The 14,487-nt window shown below is 57.2% G+C and overlaps 2 protein-coding genes across 2 annotated transcripts in view; both read right to left on the bottom strand.

Moving 5' to 3' along the window:
* Positions 1-70: 70 nt before the first annotated feature.
* Positions 71-10,331, bottom strand: LOC126035119 (synaptophysin-like protein 1). The gene is made up of 5 exons (XM_049793201.1): positions 10,032-10,331; positions 6,524-6,642; positions 4,966-5,176; positions 2,431-2,607; positions 71-2,166 (listed from the first exon to the last, which is right to left on the bottom strand). Exons 1-5 carry the CDS (start codon positions 10,098-10,100, stop codon positions 2,044-2,046), a joined length of 699 nt encoding a protein of 232 aa, XP_049649158.1. The 5' UTR covers positions 10,101-10,331; the 3' UTR covers positions 71-2,043.
* LOC126035132 (uncharacterized) overlaps positions 10,275-14,487 on the bottom strand; it is a 5,952-nt gene continuing 1,739 nt past the window's right edge. The window contains exons 3-4 of the mRNA XM_049793222.1: positions 11,673-14,251; positions 10,275-10,376 (exon numbers count right to left, since the gene is read on the bottom strand). Coding sequence (XP_049649179.1) covers positions 10,275-10,376; positions 11,673-14,251 — 2,681 coding nt within the window. The remainder of the gene's footprint in view (positions 10,377-11,672; positions 14,252-14,487) is intronic.

Here is a 14,487-nt window from a genome sequence, read left to right as displayed (position 1 = left end):
GCCCCCCTCATCCCCACCCCACACCCCCCCCCAGATACGGATTCTTGGGGTTCTACAATAATCTCTTTATTGAGGCAGTTGCAGAAAAAAAATGGCGGGGAGGGGGGGCGGGACGGGGACAAGGACCGCCCCCCCCCCCGGAGAGGAAGTGACACGAGGGGACATTCACGTAACAGCGGGAAAGGAGGGGTGGGCGGGGCCATCGAGTCACCTTAACTCTGCCCCCCCCCCAAAAAAAGAAAGATGAAGCTGAGGAAGAGTGTGATGGTGGGAACTGTAGTGTTCGTCCCTGTCCGGTCCCCGAGGGTGGGAGGAGTTGGGGACCTGGGCAGGGCGTGGCAGGGGTGTCCCCACACCCATGGGTGGAGCCCTGACGCCCATGGGTGGAGCCCTGAGAGGATGGAGGGGGCGGGGCAAGCCAGGTGTGGATGGAGATGGGTCATCGGTGGTCAACGTGCGTTGAGGAAGACTCAACTGGAAGAGGTCGATCCCAGTCTGGACCAATGGTGTCACCAGCGAGTCTCCGTCTACTCAACCACCGATGATTACCGTAGGTCAGGAACCGGCCAATCGGAGGGAAAGCAAGCTCGACTCAGCCAACCGCCGTTGGTCACGCCAGGTCTTGACCCGCCCAACCGGGAAGACGCAAAGCCAACCTTGGTCAATCCAGGTCTTGAAGGAGCCAACAGGAAAAGACCAAGGTCTGGGCTGAGCCAACCACGACGACCCACCTAGGCCTAGAAGAACCCAACCGAAGCCAAACCCGACAACCAATCACAGTCTTGATCAAAGCAACCAACAACAGCCAAATTAAGTCTTTGGCCCGGGCCAATCGGAAGAGGCCAATCCAGATCTGCTCCAGCCCAGCCACCAATGGTCGACTCTAGATCTGGATCTGGCCAAACGTTAACGGTCGACCCCGGTCTTGACCAACTCAACGCAAATCCTGGCCAACTTGAGCCAATCCCTACGCAGCCCAACAGCAATTGGCCGATCTGGGCGTGGTCCGACCCCGCTCTTGATGACCAACCCCAGGTCTGGACCGAGCAAGCCCCAAAGGTCAACCGAGGCCTACAACGAGCCAATGAGACGAGGCCAACCCAAATCTAGACTAACTCAACCCGATGGTCAACCTAGGTCAAGACCAACTTGGCCAATTCCTACCCAGGACCACCAGAATAGGCCGAGCCGAGGTCTACAACGAGCCAATGAGACAAGGCCAACCCAAATCTGGTCTAACTTAACCAATGGTCAACCTAGGTCAAGACCAAGTTGGCCAATCCCTACCCAGGACCACCCGAATAGGCCGAGCCAAGTCTTGTCCAACCCCAGCGCCGATCACCGACCCCAGGGCTGGACCACCAACAGTCAACCAAACCCTGCAAGAAGACCAACCCAACGATTGGTCAACTAGAATCAAGATCCAACTTGACCAATCCCTTCACAGACCAATCAGAAGAGGCCGAAGAAGGATCCAGCTAAGACCGCTCAAGGTGAGCGTGACCTCATCTCCCAACGTCCCCACCTCACCCTGCTCCAACCACGGCTGATCCGTGCCCGGGGCCAACCGGAGGAGGCCAAGCCAACGCCGCCCAAGCCGTGCCCGTGCCGAGGGGCGGACGCCGCTCCGCCGGTGGGGCCCCCACCCAGCACCCAACCCACGCGGCGGCCGCGGTTGGGACGCGCCCACCCCGCCCCTGAGGAACGCTCTGACCTTCTTCCACCCGCGGCCTCAGCGGCGCCTCCCGCCGGGTGGCTCGCGTCTCCTCCGGCAATAAAATAAGCTTAAAAAAAACCCAAAAAAAGCCCCAAAACACACCAAATTTAGCAGTACTAAAAAAAAAAAAAACCAACCAACCAACCCCCACCCAAAAAAAAAAAAAAAAAAAAAAAAAAGGAATTGGTGGCATCGCCCCGGTGAAGGACTCAAGACGGCGCCGGTGACAAGGACGTGGTGGGGACGGGAAGCGTGGGGCGGTGGGAGTGGTGGGAACACGCACCGTAGAGCCGCGCCGGGGGAGGGGGGAGGGGGCGTGGCGGGGGTTACATGGCAGCCGGCACGGCGGCGGCGGCGGGGGGCGGCGAAGCCGGGCGGTGGAAATTGGTCTCCTTGTAGACGAACCAAGAGCTGCCGGCCCAAAGCACCAAGTTGAGGAAGCCGAAGACCTGGGGGGTGGGAGGGGAAAATGTAAAACCACCCGGAAATCCCACCCCCCGCCCCACCCCCAGCCGTGCCTCAGTTTCCCCAAGATCTCCAAACCCTCCTCCCCGCCAAATCCCACCCGGATTTGCCTCGGTTTCCCCGCTTATCTCCCCCTGGCCTCAACGCCCGCTCCCGCGGTCTACGTCGGACCTTGGGTTTCTTCCAAGAGGTTCCTCAACCACCCAAGCCCTGCCTCAGTTTCCCCTTTCACAGCCTTCGGGACCCACCACGGAGACGTTGAGGGACCCCATGGGGGGGACCCCCGCGGGGAAGCAGGTCGCCATGGGGGGGAGGCAGTGGGGCAGGGGGGCCATCGTCGAGGTCTTGACGTCCGCGAGGGCCTTGGCCCACGCCGAAGAGCTCACCAGCCACAGGAAGGAGAAGGCCACGGTGGTCAAGAAATCCTGGGGGGAGGGGAGACACGGACAGTTTTTGGGGAGGGGGGGATTAGGGGAACCCCAAAAATGAGGGGCGGGGCACAACGTGATTGGTTTGAGACCTGGGAGGGGGGTGAACCCGAAAAGTTGGGAGCGGGAGAGGACAACAAGGGCAGACGTTGAGTACAACCAATGTTGGGGACACCCCCCCTGCCAAAATTTGGGGGCGGGAGGGGACAACTGGGGTGGACCCCAAGACCCGCAGACCTGGGAGGGGGACGACACCCCAAAATTTGGGGGTGGGAGGGGACCCAAGACCCACGGAGCCCACTTGCTCCATACTGGGAGGGGGCGAACCCCAATTCTCGCACCCGGAGCTCAGGCGGTTTCTTGCCCCTCCAGGATTTGGGGGAAAAAATTGGGGGATCGGGGGGTTCGGGGTGGGGATAAGCCCCCCAAAGAAGAGGGCGGGGCACTTACCCCGTGTCCTGTCCACGGCAGCAGGAGGAGAGAAGTTCAGAGGGGGGTTATTGACCCCCCCAAAATGTGTCATCCCCCCCCAAAATCTTCCCTTCCTCCCCACCCACGGGTCCCTCCACCCACATATTGGGGGGGGGGGGGGGGGAAGAGGACTAAGACTCAAACTCCCATGATGCCTCACAACAGGGTGGGGAACCCAAAGGCTCATGGGAGTTGTAGGCCAAGCAGTGGGAGAAGCTACAACCCATTCTGGGAGCTGTAGGGCACCCAAGTGGTCTTCGGCCAAGCGTGGGGCAGGAGATGGACGGATGGAGAAGACCAAGACGGATGGAGAAGATCAGGATGGAGAGATGGACGGAGAAGACCAAGACGGAGAGATGGACGCATGGACAAAATCAAGATGGGTAGACAGATAAAGACAACCAAGATGGGTAGAGAGAGAGAGAAAACCAAGACGGATGGATGGACGGACGGATGGAGAAGACCAGAATGGGTAGACAGATGAAGACGACCAAGACGGATGGATGAAGACGACCAAGACGGATGGATGAAAACGACCAAGACGGATGGATGGAAGGACAGAAAAGACCAAGACGGGTAGACAAATAGAGAAGACCAAGAAAGATGGATGAATACGACCAAGACGCATGGACAGATAGAGAAAACAAAGATGGATGGATGGAAGAGACCACGATAGATGATAGAGAAGACCAGGATGGATGGATGGAGAAGACCAAGATAAATGGACAGATGGAAAAAACCAAGACTGATGGATGGAGAAAGAAAACCAAGATGGAAAGATGGATAGAGAAGAGCAAGAGGGGCGGACAAAGACGACCAAGATGGATGGATGGATAGAAAAGAGCAAGATGGACGGATGGAGACGACCAAGATGGATAGCTGGATGGAGAAAGCCACGATGGATGGATGGACAGAGAAGACCAAGATGGATGGATGAATGGAGAAGGCCAAGATAGGTAGACAAATAAAGATGACCAAAACGGATGAATCGAGATGACAAAGATGGATGTATAGAGGAGACCAGGATGGATGGAGAAAACCAAGATGGATGGATGGAGAAGACCAAGATGGATGGACAGATAGAAAAAACGAAGACTGATGGATGGATAAAGACGACCAGGATGGATGGATAGAGAAGACCAGGATGGACAGATGGATGCAGAAGACCAGGATGGATGGACAGAGAGAAAAAACCAAGATGGACGGATGGAGAAGACGAGGAGGGATGGAAGGATGGATGGAGAAGCCCAAGATGGAGGAACGGACGGACGGAGAAGAGCAAGACGGAGGAACGGACGGACGGAGAAGAGCAAGACGGAGGAACGGACGGACGGAGAAGAGCAAGACGGAGGAACGGACGGACGGAGAAGAGCAAGACGGAGGAACGGACGGACGGAGAAGAGCAAGACGGAGGAACGGACGGAGAAGAGCAAGATGGAGGAACGGACGGACGGAGAAGAGCAAGACGGAGGAACGGACGGATGGAGAAGCCCACGATGGAGGGACGGACGGATGGAGAAGCCCACGATGGAGGCACAGACGGAGAAGCCCAAGATGGAGGAGGGACGGACGGATGGAGAAGCCCAAGATGGAGGAACGGACAGACGGAGAAGCCCAAGACGGAGGAATGGACGGAGAAGCCCACGATGGAGGGACGGACGGAGAAGCCCACGATGGAGGGACGGATGGATGGAGAAGCCCAAGATGGAGGAACGGACAGACGGAGAAGCTCGAGATGGAGGAACGGACGGAGAAGAGCAAGATGGAGGAACGGACGGACGGAGAAGCCCACGATGGAGGGACGGACGGAGAAGCCCAAGATGGAGGGATGGACGGAGACGCCCAAGACGGAGGGACGGACGGAGACGCCCAAGACGGACTTACCACCAACGGCAGCTTCCCACCCGCCCCGCGGTAGAGGTGGAGGTAGCCCAGGTAGACGGCGAGGGCGGCCATGCTGTAGAGGAAGGCGAAGACGGCCACCGTGACGAAGAACTGGGCCGAGGAGGAGAAGTCACCAACCAGGTGGACGTCCACCGGCCACGTCTTGTTGCACAGGTTGGTCAGCGAGGGCATGAAGGTGGCTTGGTTCAACCTGGGGGACACCGGGACGGTGGTTTGGGGAGGGGGGCGTGGTCTTCTCCCACCCACGCCCCCCAAACCCTTCCCAGGTCTTTCCTTCACTCAACCTTGAATCCTCAAACATCTCCCAACCCTTCCCAAACCTCCATTTTCCGTCAGCCGTGGCCTACAGGTTCTCGTTGGCCAACCGTTGACCTCTCAAACCCAACTCTGGCTTCTCTTCTTCTCCATCCATCTTTGAGGGACTTTGTTGTCCCCTTTTGGACATCAAGACATCTCCCAACCCTTCCCAAACCTCCATTTTCCGTCAGCCGTGGCCTACAGGTTCTCGTTGGCCAACCGTAGACCTCTCAAACCCAACAACCACTTCTCCTCTTCTCCATCCATCTTTGAGGGACTTTGTTGACCCCTCCTGGATCTTCAAACATCTCCCAAACCTCCATTTTCCACCAACCGTGTCCTAGAGGTGCCGGTTGGCCAACCGTTGACCTCTCAAACCCAATTCCTCCTTCTCCTCTTCTCCATCCATCTTTGAAGGACATTGTTGTCCCCTTTTGGACATTGAGACACCTCCCAACCCTTCCCAAACCTCCATTTTCCGTCAGCCGTGGCCTACAAGTGATGGTTGGCCAACCGTAGACCTCTCAAACCCAACTCCTGCATCTCTTTTCCACCCCTTCCACAGTTGAGGGACATCCTTGAACTTATCTTCTCCTGAACTTCCAAACATCTCCCAACCCTTCCCAAACCTCCATTTTCCATCAGCCGTGGCCTACAGGTTCTCGTTGGCCAACCGTTGACCTCTCAAACCCAATTCCTCCTTCTCCTCTTCTCTATCCATCTTTGAGGGACTTTCTTGTTCTCTCTGGGATCTTCCAGACATCTCCCCACCCTTCCCAAACCTCCATTTTCCACCCCCCACGTTCTAGAGGTTCTGATTGGCCAACCGTAGACTTCTCAAACCCAACCGCTGCTTCTCCTCTTCCCCGCCCACTTTGGAGGGACCTTCAGCCATCTCCCAACCCTTCCCAGACCTCCATTTTCCATCCGCCGTGTCCCACAGCCGCCGATTGGCCGGCCGTAGAACCTCAACTGACCCCTACCGCCTCTCCTCCCCCCGCTCAGATCATCAAGGCTTCCCATTGGCCCCTCCAGATCCCGCCCCGCCCCCCCCCCAAAAACCAACTGGCCAACCAGATAGCTCCTCCCACCCACCCCATCCCTCCCCGTCACGTTTCCACCGCTCCTCCCACCCACCCCGCCGGCTACTTTCCCACCAATCGCAGCCATCGAGGCCGAGGTCCCGCCCCCCCCCCCCCCAACCTCCCACCGGCCAATCAGCATTGAGGATGTAGCTGACCGGAAGGGGTAGGCGAAGGGGGCGGTGACGGTGGCGTTGGGTTGGCCATCGCAGCTGATCCAGAAGGAGACGGCCCCGCTGTAACCCCCGCAGGTGGCGAAGGCAAAAATGGAGAAAAACTGTCGGGAAAAAGGAAAAAAAAGGATTTTCATCCCAAAAACAACCCCCCCGGCAAGTTTATTCGCCAAAAGAAACAGATAAAAACAGCAAGAATCGGAATCCTTGGGTGAAAAAGAGCTGGAAAAGGGATTTTCGAAGAATTTTAGTCTTTCGATTTTTGTTTCTATTTAAATTTTCTACTCTCAACGGCTGCAAGAATGAGATTTTTACAAAAAACACCCAAAATAATAAATAGTCAAAAAACCCCAAATATTATAATTGCCCCCCAAAACGCCAAATAATAATTAACCAAAAAAAAAAAAACCCCAAATAATAATTGCTGCCCAAGCCCCCGAAATAATTACCCAAAAAAACCCCAAATAAAAAAAATTACCCAAAACAACGAAAACAGAATAATTACGCCCAAAAAAACACAAAAAGAATAATTACCCCCAAAATCCCCCAAAGAGAATAATTACCCCCCAAAAACCCAAAAGAATTACCCACCCCCCAAAAAAATAATTACCACCCAAAACCCCAAAAAGAATAATTACCCCAAAAATTAAAAAAAAAAAATAATTACCCCCCAAAACCCCGAAACAATAATTAACAAAAAAAAACCAAAAAGAATAATTACCGCCCAAAACCCCAAAATAATAATTAACCAAAAAATCTCCTAAATAATAATTAACTAAAAGACCTCTTCAAAATAGTAATTAACCAAAAAACCCACACACGCAACCAAAAATTGGAATTTGGGGGGAAAACAACCAAAAATTGGAATTTTTGGGGAAAAAACCAACCAAAAATCGGAATTTTGGGGGGAAAAAAAACAACCAAAAATCGGAATTTTTTGGGGAAAGAAAACTAACCAAAAATCAGAATTTTGGGGGAAAGAAAACCAACCAAAAATCAGAATTTTGGGGGAAAGAAAACCAACCAAAAATCAGAATTTTGGGGGAAAGAAAACCAACCAAAAATCAGAATTTCGGGGGAAAAAACCAACCAAAAATCAGAATTTCGGGGGGAAAAAACCCAACCAAAAATGAAAATTTTTGGGGGAAAAAAAACAACCAAAAATCGGAATTTTTTGGGGAAAGAAAACCAACCAAAAATCGGAATTTTTTGGGGAAAGAAAACCAACCAAAAAACAGAATTTTGGGGGAAAGAAAACCAACCAAAAAACAGAATTTTGGGGGAAAGAAAACCAACCAAAAATCAGAATTTTGGGGGAAAAAAACCAACCAAAAATCAGAATTTCGGGGGGGAAAAAAACAACCAAAAATCAAAATTTCAGGGGGGAAAAAAAACAACCAAAAATCGGAATTTTGGGGGGAAAATAACCAACCAAAAATCGGAATTTTGGGGGGAAAAACCCAACCAAAAATCGGAATTTTGGGGGGAAAAACCCAACCAAAAATCGGAATTTTGGGGGGAAAAAACCCCAACCAAAAATCGGAATTTTTGGGGAAAAAACCCAACCAAAAATTGTAAATTTGGGGGAAAAACCCACCAAAAATGGGGGTGTTTGGAGAAACCATTAATCCCCAATTAAAGCTACTGGGGGGATTAATTTCATTAAATCAATTTAACGGGAATTTTAATAAATTTAAGTTTCCAAATTAGAACTTTTTTAAATTTTAGATTTTAATTTTTTGTTATTATATTTCACTTTTAAATACAAAATCGCTGGGTTAAAGGGGGGGGGGGAATTTTCACCAAATAAAATGCAAAATCATGATTAAGAAAAAAAAAGACCACCAAAAATCTGAATTATTGGGGGAAAAGAGCCAGAAACGGGTGTTTGCAGCAACGATAAACCCCAATCAGAACCCTCCGATAATTCAATTAATTAAATCTATTTCAAGGACGATTTGAATGAATTTAAATTCTCCCTTTTTAAAGTTCTTTGAAATTTTAAATTTCAATTCAATTTTTAATTTCCAATTTTATTTTCCATCAGATTTTTTTAGAAATTTTCCATTCTCCATTCAACATTTCTAATTTAATTTTATATTTTACGTTAAAACTCACATTTTGCATTTTTTATTTCCATTTTACATTCTGTTTCTGAATTTTATTTAATTTTTTTCAATTCATTTTCTTTGTGGTTTTCACTTAAATATTTTTTCCAGTTTTTTCTCCAAACATTAAACTTTAATTCAATCTAAAATCAATTATCCCAGGAACGCTCCCAGTAACCCCCCCCAGCATTCCCAGTGCCTCCCAGTACCCCCCCAGTGCCCCCACGCCCCTCCCAGTAACCCCTAGTGCTCTCCCAGTAACTCCCAGTGCCCCACCAGTCCCTCCCAGTAACCCCCCCACTCCCCCCCAGTAACTCCCAGTCCCCCCCAGTAACTCCCAGTCCTACCCGCTCCCTCCCAGTCACTCCCCAAAAACTCCAGTCCCCCCCCACTCCCTCCCAGTATCTCCCCAGTAACCCCCCCTGCCTCCCAGTATCCCCCCAGTACTCCCCCCAGTGCCTCCCAGTCCCCCCTCAAACCCCTCCCAGTGCCTCCCAGTCCCTCCCAGTCCCCCCTCAAACCCCTCCCAGTGCCTCCCAGTCACGCTCCAGTCATGCTCCAGTCACGCTCCAGCCCCCCCCAGTGCCTCCCAGTCCCCCTCAGACCCCTCCCAGTCCCTCCCAGTCACGCTCCAGGCCCTCCCAGTGCCTCCCAGTCCCCCCTCAAACGCCTCCCAGTGCCTCCCAGTCACGCTCCAGCCCCCCTCAGTGCCTCCCAGTCCCCCCTCAAACCCCTCCCAGTCCCTCCCAGTGCCCCCTCAAACCCCTCCCAGTCCCTCCCAGTCACGCTCCACCCCCCCAGTGCCTCCCAGTCCCCCCTCAAAACCCTCCCAGTGCCTCCCAGTCACACTCCAGCCCCCCCCAGTGCCTCCCAGTCCCCCCTCAAACCCCTCCCAGTCCCTCCCAGTCACGCTCCAGCCCCCCCCAGTGCCTCCCAGTCCCTCCCAGTCCCCCCTCAAACCCCTCCCAGTGCCTCCCAGTCACGCTCCAGCTGCCCCCAGTCCCTCCCAGTCCCACTCCAGTCCCTCCCAGTCCCGCTCCAGTCCCCCCCAATGCCTCCCAGTCCCTCCTAGTCCCCCCTCAAACCCCTCCCAGTGCCTCCCAGTCACGCTCCAGTCCCCCCCAGTCCCTCCCCAGTCACGCTCCAGCCCCCCCCAGTGCCTCCCAGTCCCCCCTCAAAACCCTCCCAGTCCCTCCCAGTGCCTCCCAGTCACGCTCCAGCCCCCCCCAGTGCCTCCCAGTCTCCCCTCAAACCCCTCCCAGTCCCTCCCAGTGCCTCCCAGTCACGCTCCAGTCCCTCCCAGTCCCGCTCCAGCCCCCCCCAGTCCCTCCCAATCCCGCTCCAGCCCCCCCCCAGTCCCTCCCAGTGCTCCCAGTCCCACTCACCCACTGGAGGCCCCGCACCAGCCCCAGCGGTTCCTTGACGGGGCCCAGCTCCAGCCGCAGCCCCGACATCTTCCTCCTCCCTCCTCCTGTTTCCGCCGCGCGCCGGAAGTGGCGTCAGGCGCACGGAGGGGGCGGAGCGCCGCCGCCGCGCTTCGGCCGCCCAGCAGGCGCGCGGCCGCTTCATTTGCATAACGCCCCCAGCCCCGCCGCTGATTGGCTGCCTTCTCCACCCCCTCCGCCCGCTCATTTTGCATAGCCCCGCCCCGCCGCTGATTTGCATGCGGCGTGGCCCTCATTTGCGTGCCCCGCCCCCTTCGTTTGCATATCCACGCCCGCGACGCCCATCTCATTTGCATAAACAGCCACAAACCCCACCCCCGCGCTCACTCCAGCGCGTTTGTTCATTCATTTGCGTAGCCACGCCCCCCCGGAACCCGCCTCATTTGCATAATTACCAAGACCCCCACTGAACCCCCTCATTTGCATAATTACCACCTCCCCGCCTTGATCTGCTGCTTTGCATAACCCCCCCTCCACCGATGAACTCGCCTCATTTGCATAACCAAAGCTTTTATTCACATCGAACACCCGGCTCGTCCGTTTGCATAGCCACGCCCCCAAGCCAACCCCCTCATTTGCATAACACCCAGCTGGCCCCGCCCCCCACCCCCCAACAGGCAGGGGCATGATTGGGGGAGGGGGGTGTAGTCAACCGCTAACCCCACCCCTTCCCAGGCCACGCCCACACCCCAAGGCCACGCCCACTCCCCCCAGGGTCCTACTGACCCTAATTGCCCCCAGACCCCCCCAAATTGCCCCCAGGACCCCCCAATTACCCCCAGGACCCCTTAATTGCCCCCAGACCCCCTCTAATCGCCCCCAGACCCCCTCTAATTACCCCCAGACCCCCCCAAATTGCCCCCAGGACCCCCCAATTACCCCCAGGACCCCCCAAATTGCCCCCAGACCCCCTTTAATCGCCCCCAGACCCCCCCAAATTGCCTCCAGGACCCCCCAAATTGCCCCCAGACCCCCTTTAATCGCCCCCAGACCCCCCCAAATTGCCTCCAGGACCCCCCAAATTGCCCCCAGACCCCCTTTAATCGCCCCCAGACGCCCCCAAATTGCCTCCAGGACCCCCCAAATTGCCCCCAGACCCCCTTTAATCGCCCCCAGGACCCCCCAAATTGCCCCCAGACCCCCTTTAATCGCCCCCAGGACCCCCCAAATTGCCCCCAGACCCCCTTTAATCGCCCCCAGGACCCCCCAATTACGCCCAGACCCCCTCTAATTACCCCCAGACCCCCCCAAATTGCCCCCAGGACCCCCCAAATTGCCCCCAGACCCCCCCCAATTGCCCCCAGACCCCCCTTAATTGCCCCCAGACCCCCCTTAATTGCCCCCAGGACCCCCCAAATTGCCCCCAGACCCCCTTTAATTGCCCCCAGGACCCCCCAAATTGCCCCCAGACCCCCCCCAATTGCCCCCAGGACCCCCCAATTACCCCCAGACCCCCTTAATTGCCCCCAAACCCCCCTTAATTGCCCCCCCCCCCCTCAAAAATCCCAAATATTGAGGGCCCCCCGCACCCGGCCAAGCCCCAGCACCCTCCGGCGCACCGTCCGCCCCCCCCCTCCCCACCACCTCCACCTCCACCCCCTCCCGGCTACTACTAGCCCGGTGGCTACCAGCCGGGGGACCACCTAATTCTAACCCCGCCCCCCCAGGGTCACCTGACCCACAACTACGCCGTCCACCAATCCCGTCCCGCCCCGGTTTCGACGTCCCCCCGCGGCCACCGACCCCGTGGCCACCACCGCAACATCTACTAGCCCAAGGGCTACCGTTTTGGGGGACATTTTTTCTCCGGCCCGGCCCCCCGCAGCAACACGTGGCACCAGCCACATCCCCACCGAGCCCCAGTGTCCCCCCGTGGCCACTAGCCCTGTGGCTACCAGCCCCGTGGCCACCATCCTTGTGGCTACAAACCCCATGGCCACCACTGCCCCAGTCATCATCCCAGTGGCCACCAGTTCCACGGCCACTAGCCCCATCGCCATCATCCCAGGGGCCACCGGGTCCACGGTCATCAGCCCCGTGGCCACTAGCCCAGTGACTACCAGCTCCACCGTCACCGTCCCTGGGGCTACAAACCTTGTGGCCACCAGCCCCGTGGCTACTATCTCCATGACCATCATCCTGGTGGCCACCGGCTCCACGGCCACCAACCTCATGACAACAAGCCCCATGGCCACCACCAGTCCCATGGCTACCAGCCTCGTGGCCGCCAGTAGTCCCGTGGCTACCAGCCTCGTGGCCACCAGCCTCATGACAACAACCCCCGTGGCCACCAACCCTGTGACCACCAGCCCCGTGGCCACCAGCCCCATGGCCACCATCCTCACGACGACAACCCCCGTGGCCACCATCCCAGCGACCACTAGCCCCGTGGCCACCACCCTCATGACAACACCCCCCGTGGCCACCATCCCAGCGACCACTAGCCCCGTGGCCACCACCCCCGAGACCACCATCTTCCCGCCCGCCACCACGCCCCCCATCCCCGTAGCCACCAGCCCCATCCCCGTAGCCACCCGCCCCACCAACCCCATCCCAGTAGCCACCGGGCCCGCCGGCCAACTCCAACGCCCGCTTGCCCAAACCCAACCGCGGTAGCCCGCGCTCCAGGGACGCCAAGAGCACGCACGCCTTGCACAGAGGTTGGCTGGCGGCGAACCCGCACCTCCCGCACGCCCCCAACGTTTTGGTGGCCACCTCGGCCGCCACCGCTAGCCGTCGGCCCGAATGACCCAAAGCGGCTACCGTACTAGCCCGGGTGGCTTCCAAATCTTTGAGGAGGGTCCGGGCGTAGCCGCGGTAGGCGTGGGGCGCGTAGACGCACTCGGTGCTGACGTAGTCCAACCCTTCGAAGTAGGCGTAGAGGACGATCTCCTTCTCGTAGGCGTGCCGCAACGGCTTGCACCGCGGCACCGCCGGCCACGGGGCAACCGAAGGGGCTCGCCGGTGGCCCGCGGGATCGGGAGAAGCCTTGGGGCGGTCGGCGGTGGCCTTCGGGAGCTTCTCGGGGGTCAACGGAGGGTTCGCGGTGGTCAACGGAGGGTTGGCGATGGCCAACGGAGGGCTCGCGGTGGCCAACGGAGGGCTCGCGGTGGCCAACGGAGCGTTGGTGGTGGTCAACGGAGGGTTCGCGGTGGCCAACGGAGGGCTCGCGGTGGCCAACGGAGCGTTGGCGGTGGTCAACGGAGGGTTGGCGGTGGCCAACGGAGGGCTCGCAGTGGCCAACGGAGCATTGGCGGTGGCCAACGGAGCATTGGCGGTGGCCAACGGAGGGTTCGCGGTGGCCAACGGAGGGTTCGCGGTGGCCAACGGAGGGCTCGCGGTGGCCAACGGAGGGCTCGCGGTGGCCAACGGAGGGCTCGCGGTGGCCACCAAAGCCACAGAGACCTTTAGGGAGCTGGTGGTGGTCTCTGGACAGTTCTTGGTGGCCCCCGTAGGACTTCTGGTGGTCTCCGTGGAGTTTTCGGTGGTCGCCATGGAGTTTTCGGTGGTCGCCGTGGAGTTCTTGGTGGTCGCCGTGGCGTTCTTGGTGGTCTCCATGAGGCTCTTGGTGGTTTCCGTGGCATTTTCAGTGGTCTCCCTGGGGATCTTGGTGGCCTCCATGGAGCTTTTGGTGGTCCCCATGAGATTTTTGGTGGATTCTGTGGCATTTTCGGTGGTCTCCGTGAGGTTTTTGGTGGTCTCTGTGGCATTTTCGGTGGTCTCTGTGGCGTTTTCGGTGGTCTCTGTGGCGTTTTCGGTGGTCTTCATAGAGTACTTGGTGGTCTTCGTGGCATTCTTGGTGGTCTCTGTGGCGTTTTCGGTGGTCTCCATGAGGTTTTTGGTGGTCTTCATGAAATTTTTGGTGGTCTTCATGGAGTACTTGGTGGTCTCCGTGGCATTTTTGGTGGTCTCCGTGAGGTTTTTGGTGGTCTTCATGGCATTCTTGGTGGTCTCCGCTGAGTTTTCGGTAGTCACGGCGCCTTTTGTGGATCTCTTGGTGGCCCTTGTGGCCTCCCCCGGGGTCTCGGTGGCCCCGGCGGCCATTTTGGTGGCCCCGGCGCTCATCCCGCCGGCCTCGGTGGCGGCGCGCCGGAGCCGGGCCACGTCCCCGCGCAGGAAGTTCATCAGCACCGTCTCGGCGATGTCATCGGCGTTGTGACCTGGGGGTCAAAGGTCACGGGGAGCCTGGTCACCGCTCCCCAGTGCCTCCCAGTATATCCCAGTACCCTCCACTCCCCTCCCAGTTCCCTTCTTCTTCATCTTATCCTCTCCCAGTGCGTCTCAACCCCTTCCCAGTGCATCCCAGTCCTTTCCCAGTGCCTCCCAGTATGACCCAGTATCCTCCAGTCCCTTCCCACCACCTCCCAGTGCCTCCCAGTCTCCCCCAAGTGCCTCC

The sequence above is a fragment of the Accipiter gentilis genome, chromosome 37, assembly GCF_929443795.1.
Source record: "Accipiter gentilis chromosome 37, bAccGen1.1, whole genome shotgun sequence".
Lineage (NCBI taxonomy): Eukaryota > Metazoa > Chordata > Aves > Accipitriformes > Accipitridae > Astur > Astur gentilis.
This window is presented reverse-complemented; position numbering and strand designations above follow the sequence as displayed.

Coding starts and splice junctions, on each gene's coding strand:
- LOC126035119 (XM_049793201.1), bottom strand. CDS start 10,100: ATGTCGGGGCTGCGGCTGGAGCTGGGCCCCGTCAAGGAACCGCTGGGG. Junction 6,643..10,031: donor TGGTGCGGGGCCTCCAGTGG/GTGAGTGGGACT, acceptor TTTTCCCGACAG/TTTTTCTCCATTTTTGCCTT. Junction 2,608..4,965: donor GTGGGAAGCTGCCGTTGGTG/GTAAGTCCGTCT, acceptor CCCTCCCCCCAG/GATTTCTTGACCACCGTGGC.